Source organism: Theropithecus gelada, chromosome 4, assembly GCF_003255815.1.
Source record: "Theropithecus gelada isolate Dixy chromosome 4, Tgel_1.0, whole genome shotgun sequence".
Taxonomy (NCBI): domain Eukaryota; kingdom Metazoa; phylum Chordata; class Mammalia; order Primates; family Cercopithecidae; genus Theropithecus; species Theropithecus gelada.
This window is the reverse complement of record NC_037671.1, coordinates 152,788,733-152,811,664: the sequence shown is the minus strand read 5'-3', so window position 1 is coordinate 152,811,664 and position 22,932 is coordinate 152,788,733. Positions and strand designations below refer to the sequence as shown.

Genomic DNA, 22,932 nt, shown 5'->3' with positions numbered 1-22,932 from the left:
AAGTAAAATATAAATGATTTTAGATGGAGATAAGTGCTTGGGAGAAAAATGAAGAAGTAAATGGATATCAAGGAAAGCTTCATTAAGAAGATGACATTTGAATAAAGCCCTACAGGAGGCGAGGAAAGGAGACACATGAATATCTGGTAGAGTAACATTCTAGGCAGAGAGAAAAGCATGTGCAAAGGTGCTACTTGGGGCAAGAAGCATAGCTGGCATGTTTGAATGGAGCGAGCAAGGCTGAGTAGTAGGTGATGAGGTCAGTGAAGGTGAGATGGGGTGGGGAGAAACAATCTGCAGGACCTAGCCTTCCACTCTTACTGCGATTCAGATGGGAAGTCTCTGGGGGCTTTTTCAGGATCCCTGTAAAAAAAATTGTGGGAAGACAGGTCAAAGAGGAAGCAGGGTTCATTTGATATGGTATGGAGAGTTTCACTGATTGCAGCCCCAGGTGATAATGGCTAAAATGAAATAAATAGCATTGGTGGAAGTCATGATCAAGTGGACAGATTGTAATCTAAACATGATGCAAGGGGGAAAAAAAGAATTGACTGATGAAATGGATGTGATGTGTCAGATTGAAATGGGAGAGCTCTCTGGCCCCTATTGCAGGATGTGCAACAGGGGTGTGGCTCAGCTGTTCAGCTGAAACTCCTTACAGGAGGGGGAACGTGCAGATGGGGAGGTGCAGGAACCAGGGCGAGCACTTTTGGGCTCCAGCCCCACAGTAGCAGCTAGGGGCGTGTGCCTGTGACTCCTGAAGCCCCAGTGGGTATGTTACTATGCTCCTTTAGCTCTGCCATCTGCAGACAGCTTAAGTGTTAACCAGCTCAGTGCCTTCTTGATACCCGGGTCTTTGTCTGGTGTCCAGGAAGAATCAGGTCACACAAGGACTTGAAGTATGGTGAATGAGGGGGTTTTATTGAGTGGTAGTGGCTCTCAGTGGGATGTATGGGGAGCTGAAAAGGGGATGGAGTGGGAAGATGATCGTCCCCTGGAATTTGGCTGTTTCATGGCTGATCTCCACTCCAGCCTTCCACAGCCAAACTCCTCAATGTTCAGACACTCCTTGTCTTCTCTCCTTCTCTGCTGCTCCACTCTACTGTTCCTCTGTTCTTCTGCTCATTGTTCATCTGCTCATCTGCTCAAGGAACCTGGGGTTTGGGGTTAATATGGGAACAGGATAGGGGGGCAGGGCAGGCCAAAAGGCAACATTTCGGTGCAAAACCAGGAATACCTGTTAACATTTAGGGCCACATGTTTCCAGGCCTGAGGGTGGGGCCTTTGCTGGGGAACTGCCCTCTTCTACCCAGTATTTCCCTGCCTCTTTTCTATATCAAGATGAGGGAAGGCCTTTGGATGATTCTCAGGTTTTTGAACTGAAAAACTGGAGTGATTTTACTCAGATAGGAAAGCCTGGCCAGGGAACATGCTATGGAATCACATTAGCTCGGATTTAGAGATTTTGTTTGAGATACTCATTAGACAAATAAGTTGAAATATTTGGTAGGTAATCAAATACGTGAGTCTGGAGTTCAGGAAGAGGTTTAGCTGGAGGTTAACATTAAAAAGTATTTTCCTTCCCCATGCACACTTTCTTCCACCTGGAATGAATGAATATAGTAGTAGAGAAATATGGCAATTTGAATAGAAGTTCTTTCCTGTCTAAAATGGCCGGGAAGATTTTCTGCAACCTTATTATTTCTGAAGGTCCTTCATACCCCCTCACTTTACAATGAAAGCATGTAGTCATGTTTTGGAAAAGAGCTGATTGGTAACTCCTGTGGAGAAACGCCCTATTTTTCCTGTCTTTTAAATTTTTATTTACTTCTTTTTTCCAATAGTGTTTTGACTTTATTACATAAAAATACAATTTACCTGCCTGTGAGCCTTCACTTTTATCATATAGGGAGTTACATAAGAAAAGGAGTCATGGTCTTATTCGTCTTTGAATCCTAAGCAAATGATCTGGTCTCTGTAATTTCTTGCTAATTATTTGATAAAGATACTTGTTCTTGACATTATATGGCTACTAGGCAACTGATCTTGGAGTTTGTTCTATTTTTTAAAATCTGCTGTATATTGCAAGCATATTAGCTGCTTATTTTAACATTTACTGAGCTCTATTTCTTCAAGATTCAGTTTACATAAACCATTTATCTCTAGATAGGGCATACCTGTTAATATAGGAGACCCAAACACCCAAATGAATGGAAGATATGATGCATTAAATGCTTTAATAGAGGTACAGATTAAAACATTGTTTATCACATTGTTACTTTGTCAGACTTCCTGACCAAGCTTTCACTGAAAGAATAGTATATTCTAGCTAGACACTGAAGTCTTTCAATAGGGAGATCAATAGTGGGGAATGTATTCTTATTAGATGGAATGAAATAGATAATGGTATATGTTGGACAGTGCTACATTAGTTTGGTAGCAGATGAATACATTGGCAGGAGTGCAGGGCACTGGGAGAATACATGAGATAAAGTGGTACTGTGTGTTAGAAGATCTTTGGGCTCTAGGGCAAAGGAACTTTACTGTATTTTGTTCATCCTGGGAAATCTCTAACAATTGTTTGGATGTGCACAGGTTATTAGAACTGTACTTTCAAAGGTCTAGATGAAGAATACACTACAAATATTGATGGTAGCAAGATTTCCTAATAGTTCAGGTGAGAAAAAGTTAGGACCTGAATTAAAGAAAAAGACATAGAATTGCCAGTTATTCTATTAAAGGATGTATTAAGTAGATTTGGTAACAGATGAGGGACTATGTGGGAAGTAGAGGAGCCAATGGTGTCTTTAAGGTTTTAGTCTGGAAACTAACATCCTTAATAGAAGCAGGAAGCTTAGAATGAGGTGCTTGTGAAAGATGATGATGAATCTTGTTTTAAACAGTATGTTAGCATCCAGATGGAAATCCACAGGCAGTTTGAAATTGAGAGCCAGAATTCAAGAGCTAGGTTGGAACTGGTAATATAGATTTGGATATAGAAAAAAATGTGAATACTATGTATATTCATAGAACAAACATGAAATAATCCCCTAGTTCTTTTACACTTTTACACACTTCCATCTTTGTTTACTGTTCTTCTGTGAATATTTATACAGATTAGAACCTTCTACATAACACTTCAAAATGTAGTCCTACCAGGACATATTTATGGAAACAAAGGAAACCAGTCTTCTAGGCTGTCATTTCTATGTGTTGTTAACATTTTATGATTTCCTGTGGAATGGAACCCTTTGAAGACAGTAGTACATTTTAGTAGAAAATATCTTCATTAAATACCTTGTATAAAGTATTTGATACATAAATTGCTTGTTTACTTTTATAATTTAAGGGTATTTTATTTTCTTTTAAGGCCAGTATAAAACACACTGGAACATTTGACTAATTCTATAGACTGGCTTGAGCCAGTCCATGCTCTAACATTTATTTTTGAATACCTTTTCAAAAGTAAAGAAATGAATTATTTAGGTATATATCAAGAGGAATTTCCTTTTATTTATTTATATTTTATATGTCATCATATATAGGAGTTATTCAGCTCTGACATATAATCAATTAGAATAATGAAAGAGATTTCATAAGGAACAAAGGTCAACTAATGTTCAAAAAATTACAAACATGAAAAGGGAAAGGTGAGATTTTGACACTGGAAAATATTAGGCTCCTCTAATGTTTCAGTGTATGGATGTTTATTAAAATGTTTATTAAAATTTTTCTGGACAACCTCAGACCTTAAAATTACTGGACATAAAATATATAGCAGTACTATAATAGCTTTTAAAGTGAGAATATTCATAAGGCTGAGTTTGCTATGATTGTAAATAGTCCCTAAGTTATTTGCTAACTTTCAAATGACCATATTTATTCTAGTAATTAAAAAAAATTTGTCTTCATTCCATTATCTCAAAAAAGATCATGAATCTTCCATTTTAATATGTGCTCAGATTTTCCAGGTAGAAGTTAAGGAGTTCATTATTCGTATCTCTGTCAATTTCCTAATTTACAAATGAGCTGAAGCAATTAATCCTTGCAAGTCGCCTGTATTAATTATAGTCTAAGGCAGGTTTATTTGCAGTTTTGTAATTCTTTTTGTCACATTTTCACTGTGTTTACTATCTCAGCTTGATGCTTGTTGACATGCTGATTCATGTTTTAGCGCACTAGATAGGTTTTATTCATCTAGAGGAATGAGTATAAAGAGGTCACACCTTATAATCACACTAACATTTCTAGTATGTGCAGGCCATATATCTCCTTTTAATTTAATCTCTGAAAAATGTACAGGGATTTCTGCAGCTAAGCTGTACAAATCAATAAAATTTATAATCAAGGCTGTCTAATCTCTAAACCTAATATAAGACTTCACAACTATTGATTATAGGTGAAGGATCCACAAGCTGTTAATCATGCATGAAGGCATAGAATAAATGGTGACTTCAGAAAAGGAAATGGACAAATAATCATCAACCCTGCAGTCCTTATCTGCCTTTCTATTCCCTGAAGCAAGCATGTTACCACTTACATTTTATAAAATCAAATGAGGTGTAAAAGTGTGTATCCATAGTCATGCTGACTTTTGTATACTATATCCTGTTTCTGTTATAATTTACAGTTGTCCTCTTTATCTTCCAGATGTGTAATCAAAAGCAAATCAGTCTTTTTAGTAAGTTTCTAGAAGGAAAGAAGGACCTAAGTTGACATATTAAAATCATGATCTTAGGAACAAAATGAGAAGTACATACTTGGAATATCATTATAATGTAATTTTAATGGTTTATTTGGGGGCGAGGAGAGGAGCTCCATGTCACAAGATAGTCTCACTTAAAACTGGGCCCTCTTAGCATTTTATTAACTAATATACTTCATGATGATTTCCCTAGACTGAATTGACTGACCAATTCAAGGGGAGATATAAAATATTTACAAGGGAATTATGTAGTTGAAAAAAACATGTACTATTTCTGTACCTCAGCAGTATTAGAGGGATTTGGAGATATATATATATGTATTCTGTCCTATTCAAGAGTGAAGAAATTCCAATTATATTACAGATTCTCTTATGTATACCTACAAAATCATATTGACGTAAAAAATTTAAAAATTTAATAAATGTTATGTTGTAGTGCTGGAAGAGTAAGTTAGTGGTAACCTACTACAGTTTGTAATAAAGTATTGATATGTCTTATTATTTATAGGATTATTATTATTCCAATATTTAGTTTATTATTCTCTGTGGGAGCATAGTGAGGAAATTAACCCCTCCTCAAAGAGCATACAGCAAACAAAGACAAAAATATATCCATTAAAAGTCGTTTTAAGGCATATACCATACTACCATGGTATCTGGGACATTTAAGCACTTAATAAGTGTTTTCTATTATTAAAAACAGGATACTATTTAAGTTGAGCACAACACATTAGTAGAGAAATGCAATTCTTAAATTACTGTACTGTTTTATTGTAGATACCACTGATAGAATCTTCACATAAATATTAAGGTAATTTACCAAATAAAGATATTAGAAATAATGCCTGTATTAAAATGCTGAGTAACAACTAACCACAAACTATTATCAGTGGCACAGAGCACGCATGTATTAATTATACTTATGGGATGGTTGGCTAGTAGCCTCTGATGATCTTGACTGGCTTACGTATCCACTGATGGACTGGCTATTGGCTGATATAGGTTGACTTATGCTGGTACGACTCGGGCAACTTGACTCTGTTCCACATGTATCTCATATTCTAGAAGAGGTATGAGCAAGCAGGAGAACAGGGGACTTTTTGAGATATAGGCTGACAACTAGCACACCCACACTTTTGTCTTATTCTGCTTACCAAAATAAGTCACACAGCAAGGCCAAAATCAAAGCATGGGGAAGCAGACCCCATTTGGTGTGAGCAGTTGCAAAGTCACATGGCAAACAGTGTGACTACAAGAAGAAATTAATAATTGGAGTTATTTCAACTGCCACAGAGAACTGGGTTTTTAGGTTTCATTTTCATTAGCTTTTAAGTTTGAAACATATTGAAATTACCCGCTTTATTGTTCGGAAAATAAAAATTTCCAACCATATACTATGGATCAACCACTATATTTGGCATGCAAAATATTACCTCATTTTTCAGAATAACCTATGAGATAGGTAAATTTATGTTTTTTTAGGGATAAAGGAAGCATTGAAAATCCCTCTTAGAATTTTGTCATTGCTATGTACAGCTCCTCTAAAGTCACCTTACTTTTTACACTGTGTATTATGAAGCAGTGTTTTCCATATTACATTTTTTTAGGGTTGTACACAAATCACTCTATCTTTTTATGTCTATGATTTATACTGTTGCTAAAAAATTTGTGAAAAATAAAGCTTGATCTTACAGAAGTAGATTATTCTCTTCTTATTTTCTTCTATAAACTAAGAAAATATATTTTTTATTTTATATTTTCTCCAAACCTATTTTTAAGATTTATTTAAATAACATATGAATGTGATGTGCAATATCAGAGATGAATCAAAGTGGTTGTAGTTACATATTTTTCCACAGTCTAATAACATTACCAAAAAATGTTAAGTGAAAAACATAAAAGGGTCTCCAAATTTTCAGTCACCCTCATTTTGGGAATTAGGTCTGATGATAAGATATTTAGTGGAATTTATCTGTCTATTGGTAAAAGAATTATCTTTTCCTTTTTTTCCATGTCACTTGGGTAATACTGTCCTTTAAAATCAAACAATTTCCTTGGCATTAATGCAGAGAGAATCCAAGTGTTAATTTTATTAGAATTATCTGATAAACTTCGGTAAGAGTGTTGAGAGCAGTGGTGATGTCCTGTTTTGTTTTAAATTGATGATGTGCTTAGTGTGGTTCTGATGGCACTGGGTAAATATTACTGTGATTCTGCAGGAAAGCTGAGTGAGCCATCCACCCTCTGTCGCTTTATATCCCTCGAGTCCAAGCATGTCATTTCAGCAACACAGCCAGAAAGCCTAAAAAGCTGACAGTTGGCTTGTGATTATTCCTGGACCTGAGGCTCCCTCATGTTACAGTACTAATCAAGTCATCTCACCGACTTATCATTAACTCAATTTGACCCATGGGAGCAGAGATGAAATCTTTTTGGCAAGACTAATGTTGCTGTAACATTGAAAAGATGTGAAATGTAAAACCTTGATTATCCTCAACCCTTACCATGAGGAAAAGAATAAAAATTGCAAAGCACCTAAAGGTAAGAGTAAAACACATTGTCTTTTGAAGACCCTAAGTTTTCCTTCCCCAAGGTGCAGCACTGTTTTGTTTGCTTTTATTTTCACTTTTTTTTAATTTCACCTTTGTCCAGAAATTTCATCTCAATTCTTTTTTATCTACACTAACAAATATTTTCTCTGGCAGTCAGAAAATTCACTTTTCTTGTATTTGTTTTGATAAATGGAATGAAAGTTGTATTTTGCAGTCAGCTTCTAAGATTTCTGATGAAAAGGCAGCCAGGAGCACGAAGCTCCTGTCATGCTTCAGCGTTCTTAGTTTGTGTACATCTTTGACAAGATCTTTCTCTTTTTTTTTTTCCTTGGCATGAGCTTTGGGACATCTTCTATTTTTCTCTGACTGACAGCTGCATAATAAGTTTTATCATTAAAAACTGATTCTAGGAAAATATGATCCCTGCCTTCCATTCTCTTACAGATGCTAAAGCTTTTGTTTTCACAACTCTTTCAGAATAACTAGAAATTATCGCTACAAAAGGACAGGGATATTGACCTGACATGTCCTGAGTTGTTTAGCACGTGCCAAAAACAAAATTAAATTCCCTTTTATCTGTTATCTAGAGCCATGTATTAAATCATCTTGCTCTTGAGAGGTGACTCAAAGTCAACAAGTTCTGTTTCTTCATGTTGTCTTTACTTTTATTAACCTTTAGAGAATTATTAGGTAGTTCTTCATTTTAGCCTATCAAGTTGAGTTAAACATTTAACACATAAATTATTACAGGCAAAAATACCATACTTGATCTATTAAGAATTTAAGTGAGGGCAGTGATATGTTACTTCTTTATTTACTTGCTAATTATGTAATACTGGTCAAAGACTCAATATATAAATTTTCTGCCATTTCTTTATATTTCATCTTGATTTCCTATAGCCTTTCTCACTGTAACAATTAAGAAATAGTTGGATAATAAAAGGTGAAAACGAAGTGGGAAAGGTTAGTAAACCTTGCTGATCAACATTTGACAGGGAAGATAAAGAAAACCAGGTAATGTTGACAGTTCCTATTGAATATATGTATTTTTAATTTAATAGTTGACTGTTTTCCTTGGAAGAGAGCCTTATGCCTTTTGTTTGTAGATAAGAGCACATAATAAAATAAGTCAAGATTCATCAGCTAAAGAGTATAATGGGAAGAGCACTGGATTTTACTTCTAGTTCCAGTCCTTTTACCAGCTTCTTAATGTCCTATCTGCACTCCCCCTAGCCCCTGATTTTGTTCTTCAAGTATATGAAAACACACAGGACCTTCAGCCTTCTTAATTCCTCTGCTCAGTCCTGTGTCATAGCTTTTACCCAGTCTTCACTCCATGATTGATGGGGTGTCCCAGGGAAATAAACAATCATGTCATGAGTTCTTAGTTTCTGTTTCTGGTTGGGCCAATAAACCCCTTCCTCTTCCCTCTTTTCCACTTATCACTAGAAATAGAAACTAAAAACCATGGCTTCAGGCTGCCAAAAGCCTATAGCAAAACAGAACAGAACAATAACAACAAAATGAGGCAGGTTAGACAAGCTTGAGTACACTGAACACAAATTTCAAAAAATGAAATGTAGAATGACCTGAAAAAGTGACATCATGATGTTTCTATTTTAAAGTTATAAGTCAGGCCGGGCGCGGTGGCTCAAGCCTGTAATCCCAGCACTTTGGGAGGCTGAGACGGGCGGATCACGAGGTCAGAAGATCGAGACCATCCTGGCTAACACGGTGAAACCCCGTCTTTACTAAAAAATACAAAAAACTAGCCGGGCAAGGTGGCGGGCCCAGCTACTCAGGAGGCTGAGGCAGGAGAATGGCGTAAACCCAGGAGGCGGAGCTTGCAGTGAGCCGAGATCCGGCCACTGCACTCCAGCCTGGGCGACAGAGCGAGACTCCATCTCAAAAAAAAATAAATAAATAAAAAATAAAGTTATAAGTTGACAATTTATAAATGTGTAAATGTATGGGATACAAAGTGTGTTAAAATTTACGAATACAACAGGAATAGCAAAGTCAAGCTACTTATCCATCACCTCAAACACTTAATATTTTGTGTGGTGAGATCTGGTTTCTGGTACTCACCTCTGCTTTTGACTTAGTGGGTCTTTTTAGAAAAGTCAACTTACCTTCATTCCAATTTTTTTTTTTTTTTTCCCTGAAAAAATAGGGGCAGACACTAGACTTTATGCAATTCTCTTTGGTCTCTGTTGTGAATGAATTTGTAACATATGTGCTTACCACCACCTTCCCTTCAAGCTCACCTGCCCCCTGTCATGCTCACTAGCACATGCTCATCTCTGTCTCTGTTCTGTTTCCTTCTTTCTCCCTCTCTTTCAGAGCATCCTCTTCTCTCCATTTCTCCTCTGCCCTCTCCTTTTTCTTCTCTCTTTTCTCTCGCCCTATCCTTATCTGTTACCTTCTCTCTTGTTCTTCCTCTTATCTCTGAAAGGATAGGAGTACCCCAACTCCTGACTTAGGTGAACTGATGCCTCCACTTAGACCTCTTTCTCTTTTTAATGCTCTCCAAATTATCTAAAACACATATATCAGTTCAAGTATTGCTTGTATGCCTTGCTTCCCAGTCAGGGACATTGTCAAATTGATCTTTGCCTCCTTAGTTTCTAGTATACTTTTTGGCCAACAGAAAGTAATAAATAAGCAGTAAGAAATTGTTGGATCATTTTACCCCCCAATCTGTGTCTCTTCTTGAACTTTCTCTGTTCATTTAAGAGAACCTTAATTTTCTTTGTCATTTGGTATGAACACATTAGCTATATTGTATCCATTCATATAACTCAAATCCAAGTAAGCACCAAGTTTTTCAGTTGTCCTTCCACATCAATAGCCCCTATCCTGAGTGTTCCTGCTGTCCACCTCCTTGCTTAGCCCCAGTCTCTCTGCTAACACATCACATTCTTTTGATTTCTCTACATTCAATGTCTCCACAGTTGACACAGCTTCCAAATTTATCTTGTTAGTGTTATTTTACTATGTTAACTTCCTGCTCAGAAGCCCTAGTGACTTCTCATGGTCTATTAGCTAAGTTCGCCTCTTACCATGACATCCAAAGTTTACCCCTTCTTTTCCCAACCAACCTTTCCTGCATTATCTCCTATATGATACTTGTACAGCAACCAAGTGGGATTACAAATTTTCTCCAACTGTGTTCTACATTGTTATTCATCTCGTTTCTTCCACTTTTTGTATTATTTAGCCAAATGAGGTCTAAAGATCTTGCTTCTGTCCATTGATACCTAACACAAATGTCTACTCCATTTGAAAGGTGGAAGTTATTTATCCCTCTTGAATTCCTACAGCATTTTATTCTACTTATATGCCACTTATAAATACACTGTTTATCTTTTTTTTTTCCTTAGCTTATTTTAATAAACAAATGGAAGCTCCTTGAGGTCTAATATTGTGCTTTATTTACTTTAGTACCTTCCAGAATACTTAATACTTAGGTTAGTACACTGTATATACTAATAAAGTCTCATGTTTCCTTATAGACGGATGACTTGATCTAAACATTTAAATGTAACCACTCATTGCATGAAGATCACTCTATTACTGTGTTTCTTTTTTCCTTTTTTTTTTTTTTTTTTTTTTGAGAAGGAGTCTCTTGCTCTGTCACCCAGGCTGGAGTGCAGTGGTGTGATCTCGGCTCACTGCAAACTCTGCCTCCAGGGTTCAAGTGATTCTTCTGCCCCAGCCTCCCGAGTAACCAGGACTACAGGCATGCACCACCATACCTGGCTAATTTTTTGTATTTTTAGTAGAGACGAGGTTTCACCATGTTGCTCAGGGTGGTCTCGAACTCCTGAGCTCAGGCCATCTGCCCACCTCGGCCTCCCAAAGTGCTAGCATTATGGGGTGAGCCACCACGCCCAGCATTGCTTTGTTTCTTTCCAAGTTTTAGATAAAATTTTGTCCTACAGCCTTTTCCAGTTCTTTCTTTTTACTAGAAATGCAAAAAAAAAAAAAAAAAAAAAAAGTAATAATAATAATTAATTAATTTAAAAAAAAGAAATATATAAAATTACAATATATGGAGTACCCAATAAAGATTTGAAAAAAGAAAGTCAAAAAATTGAGGAGGAGGAAGAACATGTAGCATATTCCAAAACAATTGACAGATAATGAATTCATGACTGTGTTCTCCATTGTTTCACCACCATTATGGTTTTTTATTTGTTATAAATACGATTTACTCTAGTACCTCTATGAGTGACTGATCCTGCTAGGTCATATCTTGAAGTTATATAATACTTATAGTAGCCCTTATGGCCAGCTCGTAAATATCAGTGGTTTCCAAACAATATCTTTTTGCTTTCAGTTATTCTATGGCAATTCAAGTAATTATTTTGATTTTAAATGTTAAATTTTTATTTATGTATTTATACCTCAGAAATACAATGCAGTTGTTGGTTAAGCATGAGAAATAATGGATTAAGGTCAATAATTTAGGCAATTTTATTGTTGGATTCTTTGAGAAAAATTTCTTTGAATGGATTTTATAGTACTAGAACCATCTCAAGTCACTGCTGTTTATAAATATTCTAATATAAAAATGCATATGCATATAGTTATCAACCCATGTCTAAGTAAATAGTATTCAGAGAAGTTTGTGTGGTATACACATTTCATATGTATGTGTATACACACACATAGAGATATACATGTATGTACTGCATATGTGTATATTTATATCTGTGTATGTATACACAAAACCCTGAGAAGTTTCCAACACAATAAAAACTGAAAAAATTTAAGGTGCATGCCAATTAAGAAAAAAATACAGTTATTCAATAACTCCCTCTGAGTTATTAATTCCACACAGCTCAAAACAATCAAGTTTTGATTTTCAGTCTGTGTTTGTGTGTGTTTACTTTGGTTGTGTATATGTTTCTGAAAACTATCCTAAAGTGAGTGCAGAATTATGTCTAAGTCACTATTTTATCAACAACAGGGCCCTTTAAAGCTACATTCAAACTGCAGGAAAAAATGTCAATTTCAAATAACATATTGACTTTGTCACTTCTTAGAAAGCTATTTCTTTCCACAACTCTTTGTTTTTCTATATCAGTTAATAAAGTATTGGTCACTGAAATTATGATTGTGCTTTATATACATCGTGAAGGACTAATAAAGCTACTCTATCCCGATTTTAAATGAGTTTTTAATAAAATGAGTGCCAAAGTAAGCAGCATTTAAAGACACCAAAATAAAATTCTCACTTAAAGTAAATCCTATGCATTTTCTGCATAGCACGCAATAAATAAATCATTTGCTCACTCTTAGATATGTAAGAATTGAGGATGCAGAGCTACTCTGTCTTCTTTACAGTATGTAAGATGTCTAGGTATGCTTTCAAAATGGTATTAAAATGCAGAGTAAGTGCAGACTAAATAGACAAAATAAAAAGAACTGACGAGAGAGAGTGATGACTTAGAAACAGAGAAATTTATAAAAGGGGAAAATGTCAGATTTAAAATGAGGGATGTGTTAAAGCAAGTGTATAAGTGCTAGACCTAAAAAAATAAAAAATTAAAAAACTAGGGGATTAAATATTAGTGGTGTTTTCTCTCATTGCTGTATAGGCATTATTTGTTCATATACTCTGGGTATTTTCATGGGAAATCTTACTTTCTTATTCTGTATAATTTTACAACAAGGTATGGCTGAATCTGGCCATCGCTACTAAATAGTATCTAGTTGCTGCCTAGGAGGAGCAAGATGTCAGTTTATCTGGGAAATTTAGGGTGATCCTAGTTTTCATTGCCTGGTTAGCTGGTGGGCAGTCATAGCAAAGACTGTGTTTTCAGTCTAACTAGACTAAATTGAAAGTATCATCACTTTACTCCTGTGTCTTGTGGGGAAAATCTTAGCATAGAGCTAAACATATAAAACGATTTTAAAAATAATTAGAAAGCCACGTCTTTCTTCCAGGCTGTGGAAACGTCTGAAATGAAATTTCAGGTAATGTCTGAAATGAAAGTGGTAAAGTTGGGAGGCTGGATACTGTGAATAGTCATAAGACTGGCAAATAACATTTAAAACCTAAGCATTAGATTCTACCAAAGATTAATTTGCATATATGTAGATTTTTGTAATCTACGATTTTAAATTAAATGGCCACCAGAGTTCATTTCAGATTGCACATTAAATACATTGAACTAGAATCCCAGTTTGGGCTTGCCATCTGTGTAGCATGCTGATTATTTTTACAGAACTGTGATTTTAATCTCAAAAACAAAAATTTATAAAAGCCCCCAAGTCAGACTTTTTTTGTTATTTTCCCTACTTATTTCCATTTAGCAAGAATTTGACTATCTTTAATGAGTTAAGAGAGGCATCGGAAATGCCTTGACTTTTTTCCTTTTGTTAAATCAATGAATTAAAGTTTTTGTTATGCATTAGTTTCTTTACTGTGTAGATGTTGCCATGGCCATGACTTTCATAGAGTAATTATGTTCATTAAGTTAGATGATTAAAATTAGTCTTGAATGAGGAAAGAATACACTTGGGAAGCAGTGAAGGATGGATTCTAGTCTTTGGAGTGTTCAGTTCTGCCAGTATTTTCCAGCTGAATGGAAGATTCACCTCCCAGTTTGGTTTGGGTGACAGTGAATGCATTGTCAGACCTGAATATTTTCTAGAAAAAGAAAGAGATCAATAAGGAAAGAAGACAATGTGAATATCTACATATGTTCTTGTAATTTTTCTCCATTGTTTTTTGCTTTGATGAATAACATCACTATGGAAATAATTAATGTTAATTAATATGTGTGTCATTTCTTGTAAATGGTGGTATATTATTGCTACAATTAGAATAATTAGTATACAGCATAGCTTAGTGACATGATAAATCACAAAGTAGAATGTGTTGACTCTTACCCATTTTGATATATTAGCTAATTCACTTGCTCAATAAAGACAAAAGAAAGGCAGAGAATTGTGTAGTAACAACAGAAACAACTATAAAGGCATGGTGGCTACATTTTCAGGTTTTTATTTTTCTGACAAGTTCCTGAGTACGGTGGGTTGTTGACGTTTTATATTTCTTTTCTTTTCCTGTTGTTAAATCTTAATCCCTGATTGAAACCTTCAAGAATAGGATCATGAATAAATAAAGCAAGTGAAAATCAAACATGACTTTCACATTTTGTAGATTTGCATGTGCTATATTATACTTGATGTTTTACTTTTCCAAGATTATTCATGATATAATTGACAGCTGTCTGCAACTTTGATTTATTTTTCAGAACCTATGCGAACCCCAAAGACATTAAAGATTGCTGAAATACAGGCAAGACGGATTGCTGTGGACTGGGAATCCTTGGGTTACAACATTACGCGTTGCCACACTTTTAATGTCACTATCTGCTACCATTACTTCCGTGGTCACAACGAGAGCAAGGCAGACTGTTTGGACATGGACCCCAAAGCCCCTCAGCATGTTGTGAACCATCTGCCACCTTATACGAATGTCAGCCTCAAGATGATCCTAACCAATCCAGAGGGAAGGAAGGAGAGTGAAGAGACAATTATTCAAACTGATGAAGATGGTATGCGCATACTTTGCTGTTTAAAAGGGGGGAATTCTCTAACAAGAATGATGTGATTGCTTACGATTTACCTAAGATTGCCCAATACTGAATTGGTTTCTGAAATCATGTAAATGTTATTAATGAGGTCAACTTTGGAAAAAAATTGCTTTTACAAAACCTAATATTCTTCAGACAAGCATCCAAATACTCAATGAAATGTACTTCTGTCGTCCTCTCTTCTTATACAGAAGTGGCAACTACACTAAAAACTTAAATGAAGGAGTTTTTTTAAATCAAATGTTCAAAAATAATTTTTACTATCCATGGCACTATATCAATTGCCTATTGGTAAAATGCACTTGCTAAAAAACTTAAGGTTTTTGTATTTTATAAACCAATAGTAGCTGTTTTTATTTTTCTCATATTTGAAAACAACACTGTTGGGCTGGGCGTAGTGGCTCACACCTGTAATCCAAGCACTTTGGGAGGCCGAGGCAGGTGAATCACCTGAGGTCAAGAGTTCAAGACCAGCCTGGCCAACATGAAGGAACCTCGTCTCTACTAAAAATACAAAAAATTACTGGGTGTGGTGGTGGGTGCCTGCAATCCCAGCTACTCAGGAGGCCAAGGCAGGAGAATCACTTGAACCCGGGGGCAGAGGTTGCAGAGAGCTGAGATTGCACCATTGCACTCCAGCCTGGGCAACAAGAGCAAAACTCCATCTCAAAGAAAAAAAGGAAAAAAGAAAAAGAAAACACTGTTTATACTGTTTACCCTTTCTATTCATTTTAGATGGTTTTATGTGAGTATAAATATAAAAGAAAGCAATAGTTCATATCTGTAAGTCTAATATAATGGCCTTTATTAGACATTAGCAGGCTGTTCTTTATATATCTTCTTGCCATCCAAGTAACTAAACTGTACTTTGTCTAATTTCTGTGTGTTACTTCTTAATAAATAAATATGAACAAATATTTATATTAGTATTTCAATGTTCACATACCTGTTATAGCACTACAGTATATTATAATTTGAATGAGAATATATTTCCTAATTTAGCAAAAACATATAGAAATTCTGCAAATGATAATCTAATAATAACAATAAGTCACTCTTTAGATGTAAGCTATTTCCTTTCAAAATTTCCTTTTAAGAATTAAGGCATGTAGAAATAAAAGAGTGCCATATGGTAAACTAAGGAAAAGCTAAATTAGGTGTCGGTTCTCATCTTTAAATGAAGGGCTTTAAGTGATATCTGAGGTTCCACCCCCTTCTAAACTCTAAACTTCTCCTTAAGTAGCTTGACATTAGGGAGATATATATATATTTGTTGTTGTTTGTTTGTTTGTTTTTGTTTTTGGGAGATAGTCTCACTCTGTCCCCCAGGCTAGAGTGCAGTGACTTGACTAGGCTCACTGCGGTCTCCACCTCCCAGGTTCAAGCAATTCTCCAGCTTCAGCCTCCCAAGTAACTGGGATTACAGGCACCCGCCACCATGCCCAGTTAACTTTTGTATTTTTAGTTGAGATGGGGTTTCACCATCTTGGCCAGGCTGGTCTTGAACTCCTGACCTCAAGAGATCCACCCGCCTCGGTCTCCCAAAGTGCTGGGATTACAGGCGTGAGCCAACGTGTCCGGCTGGACTACATTTTTATTTGGGTTTCATAAAACAGGATGTATTTTATAACCACGTATTCCCAAGGTCCCTCAAGTTCTGAATTTTAGATCAGGTGTGTCTTTTTAGCTTTCCATAAAATAGGTTATTATGCTATAGTTTCTACAAATACTTATAATTTCAAACTCTCCCACTCTGAAAGTGGAAATGACCATCATTTCATTTGCCTTGCTGTTTTTGTTGCAATAAGAGAAGTGAGAGCCCTTTAACGACATTTAGCTCAAAATTTGAAGGAAACAATATAGTTCGGAAATTATACATGGAGTTACTCATGTTCCTAAAATTTCTGAGAATAAACCTAAGACTTACTTATGATGAATGTACTTTTGTCATGTTTGAGGTAACCAAACATAATTACTTTAGACATCATGTTTGAACTGGCACCTAATTGAAGCAGCAACAGCATTTAAACAACACTCCTTTCCTAATTTATAAACACACGAACATCCTTGTATCTTACCCCTGCCACACGGACACAACTCAATGTGTATTTATGCAAGAAAGAATGGTTAGGGGTAATTGTTTCATAGGCACATGATAAAAATGAGAAGTCTAAGTACAGTTTCGAAAGCTCCAAAAAATCTCTATCTTTTCTTTTAAAATGAGATAAATGTTACAAGGTCTCTGTCACACTAGGCACTTTGTAGTCCATGTTTTCAGTTATTAAAGTATGTTCACATGTTTTATTGCCTACCCTTAAAAAAAAAGCATGTCCTAATTGGTAATGGTAGACTCAGTTACATAGTTTTGTGCTGCTTTAGCCAGTCACTCTCTAGTAATACAATTCAGTTTGATGGTATTTTTTGATATGGTTTGTTAGTTTGCCCTTCTTTCCCACAAACAAAAGAATGCAGCCAGGCTTATATAATCTTTTGCATATTGCATTAAATTTTTAAATGCATTTTTCAGTATGCATATGACTAGACTAATAATCAAGGAATGAGTTGCTTTGGAATTTTAAATTATGCCCTACATTGATCAAACTCATGACTGTACTATTTATTTTATCTGAAATAGTTTTGTAAAAATGCAATGGCATTAACTATTTTTCAAAATATTTTGAATTCTAATTTTAATATCATTTTCAATCCTAGTTTTATTTTAATCTCTGATTTGAAGAATTTTTTACCAGTTTTAATGATATTAAGTTTCATATTGTTATTTCATAGTATTGTCACAAACTAGTCCCTTCTACTATGAGCGTAATTTTTTCTTTTTGTTTTATATACAATATTTAATGATTGATATGTAAACTCTTCCATGAAGTATTTGCAAGTAACTCCGTCTTCGAATCAGCGCGTGAGCTTCACTTTCTACATAGAATAGTTGACTTGACGTGTCTTAATGTTCCTGAGCGGGGAAAGAAAACCTAAATCATAATCTGTTGTTGCAAAGATCGATGGATTATGATGATCTGATTAAGTCAATGTTACTAAATTATTGCTGCCCTATATACATAGAAATAGAATAAATTATCAACCAACTAATAAGAGGACATAATTTTATAAAAAGAATTCTAGGGACATCCATAAATCATGAGAGCAAAACTAGAACCATTTCCCACCAGAGCCCTAAGGTAGAATTTATATTTAATTTATTGCATACATTTTTTAATGCATGAACAGAATTTTCTGTACAAGTTTTTGTTTTCATTTTTTATTCCAGCATTCATAAAAATCAATATTATGAAGTTAGCTGAGCAGAAAAGCCTGGTTTGGGGACTTTTTTTTGAGACTACAAAGCTATTTTTAAACGTACATTTATTACATGTTAAAGGCTATAATGCTTATCTAATATAATCTTGCCCCACCCATATTTTATTTCCCCCTCATTTTTCCATTTTGAGAGTTATATCATAAAAGACTTCCAAAAAAGTAGCTGAAACAGCTGTCATAAATCTCTCAGGCAGGGAAACAAAAGTCAGCATTCTGTTTCCATTAAAAGTTGTTGATGTGGAAATGTGAAGTGACATTCCCTGCAATCAGTAGACTGCCATGATAATGGTTTTAGTAACTTCATATAGTATTTACACAAATCATAGCTACAGACAGACATTTTCTGTCTATAATTGTACACATGGTCTTCCTTCAAATGTAGAAAGTTACTGAATCTAATTTGTTTGTGCTCACACCTCACCTCACCTGTTTATGTGTGTTTTTTTGTTCATCTAAGTGTAGTTCCTTCTCTCATCTACTATGCTCATCCAAGTACACAACAAGTAGTATGACACTCTCTTGTCCACAACTTTCCCACAAACTTTTCTCTTACAAATGCAACCTATAGGTACTTGTAGTGAATTCTATTGTCAAAACAGAAAAAGTGTAAGAGCATAGAAATACAAAACTTCTAGGGAAGATACTTTCCAATTCTACCCCTTTTTCAATGCAGAATTATACAAATATTTTAAACCATCCCTATTATTGAACATTGTTCAGTAAAATAAATCCATGCCATTTTATAGTATTTGTAGGCTAAATTGTGTTAGATAAACATAGGCAGTTATTATAATTACAATGCCATCAAATCAACATTTACTCATTAATTGGATATTTTACTCCTTTTTCCCTCCATTAGCCACCTTCTGTGAGAGATATGTAAGGATGAAGAAATATCTTTTCCTTCAATATAATCATAAGTGTATGTCATTTGCATATAATGGAAACAACAGGTACTCCTGCAAGACAAACCAATACCCATGGCAGCCTTAGCAGTAGCCACAGATGTGCAGAGGGGCTCTCACTGACCCTCTGCCTGGATCAGCAGCACAGCCTTGCTGATACTGTGGAACAGGGAGGGAACGGATGCCACCTTCTGTTAACTTCTGAGTCTTCAGCTGACAATGGCTTGAACATATCCTCTGAAGTTTAGTGCTGGCATCTTTTCTGTTTACTGTGGGTTCCTTTCCTCAATGTATCAAATTATGTTGCCTGTCTCAGAGGTCATAATATCATTCATAGTCTCCTTGTAGATTGAAATAAATCCTGCTCTCATGATATATCATTCAGAATTTCTTGATGCTCGTAGCCACAATGCAATGTATTTCCCTTGATCCAGTGATTTTTAATTTATTTCAATCCTCACAAAATTGCTATATACTTTGAAACCACATTTCTAGATAATGTCATGTGTGATGTTCACTGAAACGTTAGATTAAGGGAAAATGTTAATTAAAAAGTATGCTTTGCTTGCCCAACATTCAGTTGACATTTTCAAAAAGAAACACATTTTTGAGCCAAGTAGGATAGATAGTATATATTTTAAAACATCAGAACTAGAAATGGGATATTCATGTGAATAAATAGCAGCTAAGTATTTAAATAAAATATATAAAAGAAAACAACATGATAACAAAGAATTTTTTATCTGGTATTTTGTCAATAGATGCTGGTGCATCATTCAGTGTTGCTGTTGGGTATGGCCAGTTATATGACATTTGCAAATAAGGACTGAAGCAAAGGTTCTGCAAATATGGTCATAGCTGGGGACACTTCAAAAGTAGTTGTGCAGATTGTTGAGTTCTAAACAAGTCTGACATAAACTAGTTAATTCTTAGCTTTGAAAAAGTGAGTTTCCTTTAAAAGGATAAAGCAGTGACGTTTGAACCTATCAATCTGTAATAACTCTTTAAATATGGTAATAATCAACACTGCCTTTTTAAAATTGCAGAACATTTAATAAGTATAGCTATAAAAGTAAGGTTGGCTATTAATGGACATTTCAATTCATTGCTATGTGATTCGGCTTTCCAGACCAAAGAGTGCTAATTTTATCATAGTTTTTTATTTTATCAACTTTGTTTATGGAGATTCTTTGGGGCATTCCCATAATTTTCAAAAAAATCTTTCAGGGAAATACAGCTCTGTTCTTGAAACAAATTACAAATAAGATCTTCATGTCATTAGAGGTATACAACAGAGAAAATTAGACTACATAATTTATGCAGCTCTCTAAGGTGATAGAATATTCTTTTGAATAAAAATAACTTTGCATTTCTACATTTTCTGCATCAGAACCTTATAGATTTGCTTTAAATTCCCATATATCAAAGTAAAATCAGAGAACTAGTCATATAGTTTATTTTGTTTCTAAGGACACATTTTAATTTATTTTTCTTTATAATTATTTTTAATCCTGTTTATCTAGCTTATTTGATTTACTTTTTCTGTTTCTCATGTAAGCATTTTCATAACAAAAAATTCATGTGTTTTGTAGTGCCTGGCCCCGTACCGGTAAAATCTCTTCAAGGAACATCCTTTGAAAATAAGATCTTCTTGAACTGGAAAGAACCTTTGGATCCAAATGGAATCATCACTCAATATGAGGTATTGGGAGAACAAGGAAGTTAATTGAAATGTGAATTGAAGGAATAAAAGGGAGAAAGAAAGGAAAAGTTAGAGGGAAATATGGAAAAGACGTAAATGAGGATTAGGGGATTAAAATCATTATTCTCCTTTGTTTTAATTTACAAATTCTTTGATTCCAAAATTAAGCATCAAAATAAATAAATATTTTGGATGGCATCTAGAATTTTCAAATTCTTAAAAAATGCATGGTTTTTGTTGCTGTTTTGTTGATTGAGGGATGCAGGATAGTCATTATCAGATATGATGGTTATAGTAATCAATAATCACATATTAAAAAACCCTCATTTTCCTTTTTATAAAATTAAGAAACTCCTATCATACTGTGATTTAGGAGAAGCCATTGAATTTCACTTGTTTCAAAGTAAGGAATAATCTCCAAAAAGCAAAATAGATATTAAAGCTGACTTTTCCAGAGCTTCATTTCAGCTGTGAATATAAATCATTATCTTTTCAAATATGAGAAACTAAAAAAGAAGAAATGAAAGAATCATTTAAATTACACAAATGTGTAGTTCCGTTCCTACATAGCGTTGATTAGAGCATAAATGCTTAAATTTCTAATGGCTACAGAGTGAATTATGGAAATGAGAATCACTAGTGCAATGTTATATTTTGCAACTGTGTTCGCATATTTGAGTACTGTTTACATGAAATTTGTTATATAACTTGAACAAAGTATAGAATGTATTAATAATAAAAATTTGTTGAACACTTTCTGTGTTTCATATGCATTCAAGTATATAAGATTTTTTATGTACGCATAACTTATTGTGGTTTTTTTTTGGTGGAAGAAAATAGGTGTATATTGGTTTGGTCAGATATAACTCCAGGTGTATCTGTAGATAGGTAGACGATTGATTGATATATAGATAGAACTTCAGCATGACAGAAATAACAATATCAACATGAGAAAGAAAAGAAAAAATTACCATTGACTCCACATGGATGCCCTTGTATACTGCCTTATTTATAAAGAGATTATTTACAATTTCTTACGATGGATACCAGATCGGTAAAATTTCTTACGATGGATACCAGATCGGTAATACATGTATTTCTTAAAACAGATCAGCTATAGCAGTATAAGATCGTTTGATCCTGCAGTTCCAGTGGCTGGACCTCCCCAGACTGTATCAAATTTATGGAACAGTACACATCATGTCTTTATGCATCTCCACCCTGGAACCACGTACCAGTTTTTCATAAGAGCCAGCACAGTGAAAGGCTTTGGACCAGCCACAGCCATCAATGTCACCACCAATATCTCAGGTATGCAAATGAATAAATTACAAATAGGATTGATTATGGCATTGGTTTGTAATGGCACATCCTGGAGAATCACATACAAACCAAGTGTAGTCCATCTTGCTTGTCAAACCTTTAATATAGTTATGCATAATTTAAAGCACTGGAAAGAAATATTTGAATATGAATTATGTGTCCAAACCGAAACGCATCTGAAATAGTCACTTTTGATTGACAGTGGTCTTAAAAAAATTATGCTAAATCTGTATTAAAAATCTTTTAAAATTCATTATAAATCCTAATAGATCTTATGATACTTTTGAGGAGTTGATAATTATTATGGTGTCAGACCTTTACTCTAAATGAATGTTATCAAAGAAATGGTAGAAGATCCTTTCTCTAGCATTATAGTACTATATACCTTGTTTCTGTTTTATTTTCCCTGACACTATGATAATTTTAAACAAATATGGGCTTTTCTTTCACACTTAGAAATCTTACATAAATACATGTAAGTTTCAGAATGGGAACATACAGGAGAATTTTAGGTTGATAAACAAATTAAACTTTACATTCTATTGTATTCACAGTTGCATAGTTTGTATTTGACTAGATTGTTTACAGAGCTTATTTCTCCTTCAGTCCGATCATCAGTTAAACCTGATTAAATTCTTGCAAGGAATTAGCTTTGTAATATGACCTAAATCTACTAAAGCTTATATAATGTTTTTTCTTATTTAAGATTACTAAAATAAATACATATTGTATATGTAACTGAAGAGTTAAATTTGAAAAATAAATTATTTAAAGGTTAGCCACACAATGTAGAAAAGCA

General features: G+C 34.6%; 1 protein-coding gene across 7 annotated transcripts in view; it reads left to right on the top strand.

The window, feature by feature from the left end:
• Nucleotides 1–22,932, top strand: part of PTPRK (protein tyrosine phosphatase, receptor type K) — a 557,333-nt gene that overhangs the window by 414,136 nt on the left and 120,265 nt on the right. For all 7 annotated transcript variants that reach the window (XM_025382413.1, XM_025382412.1, XM_025382416.1 and 4 more), the window contains 3 exons: nt 14,529–14,831; nt 20,701–20,810; nt 21,920–22,121. In XM_025382413.1, coding sequence (XP_025238198.1) covers nt 14,529–14,831; nt 20,701–20,810; nt 21,920–22,121 — 615 coding nt within the window. The remainder of the gene's footprint in view (nt 1–14,528; nt 14,832–20,700; nt 20,811–21,919; nt 22,122–22,932) is intronic.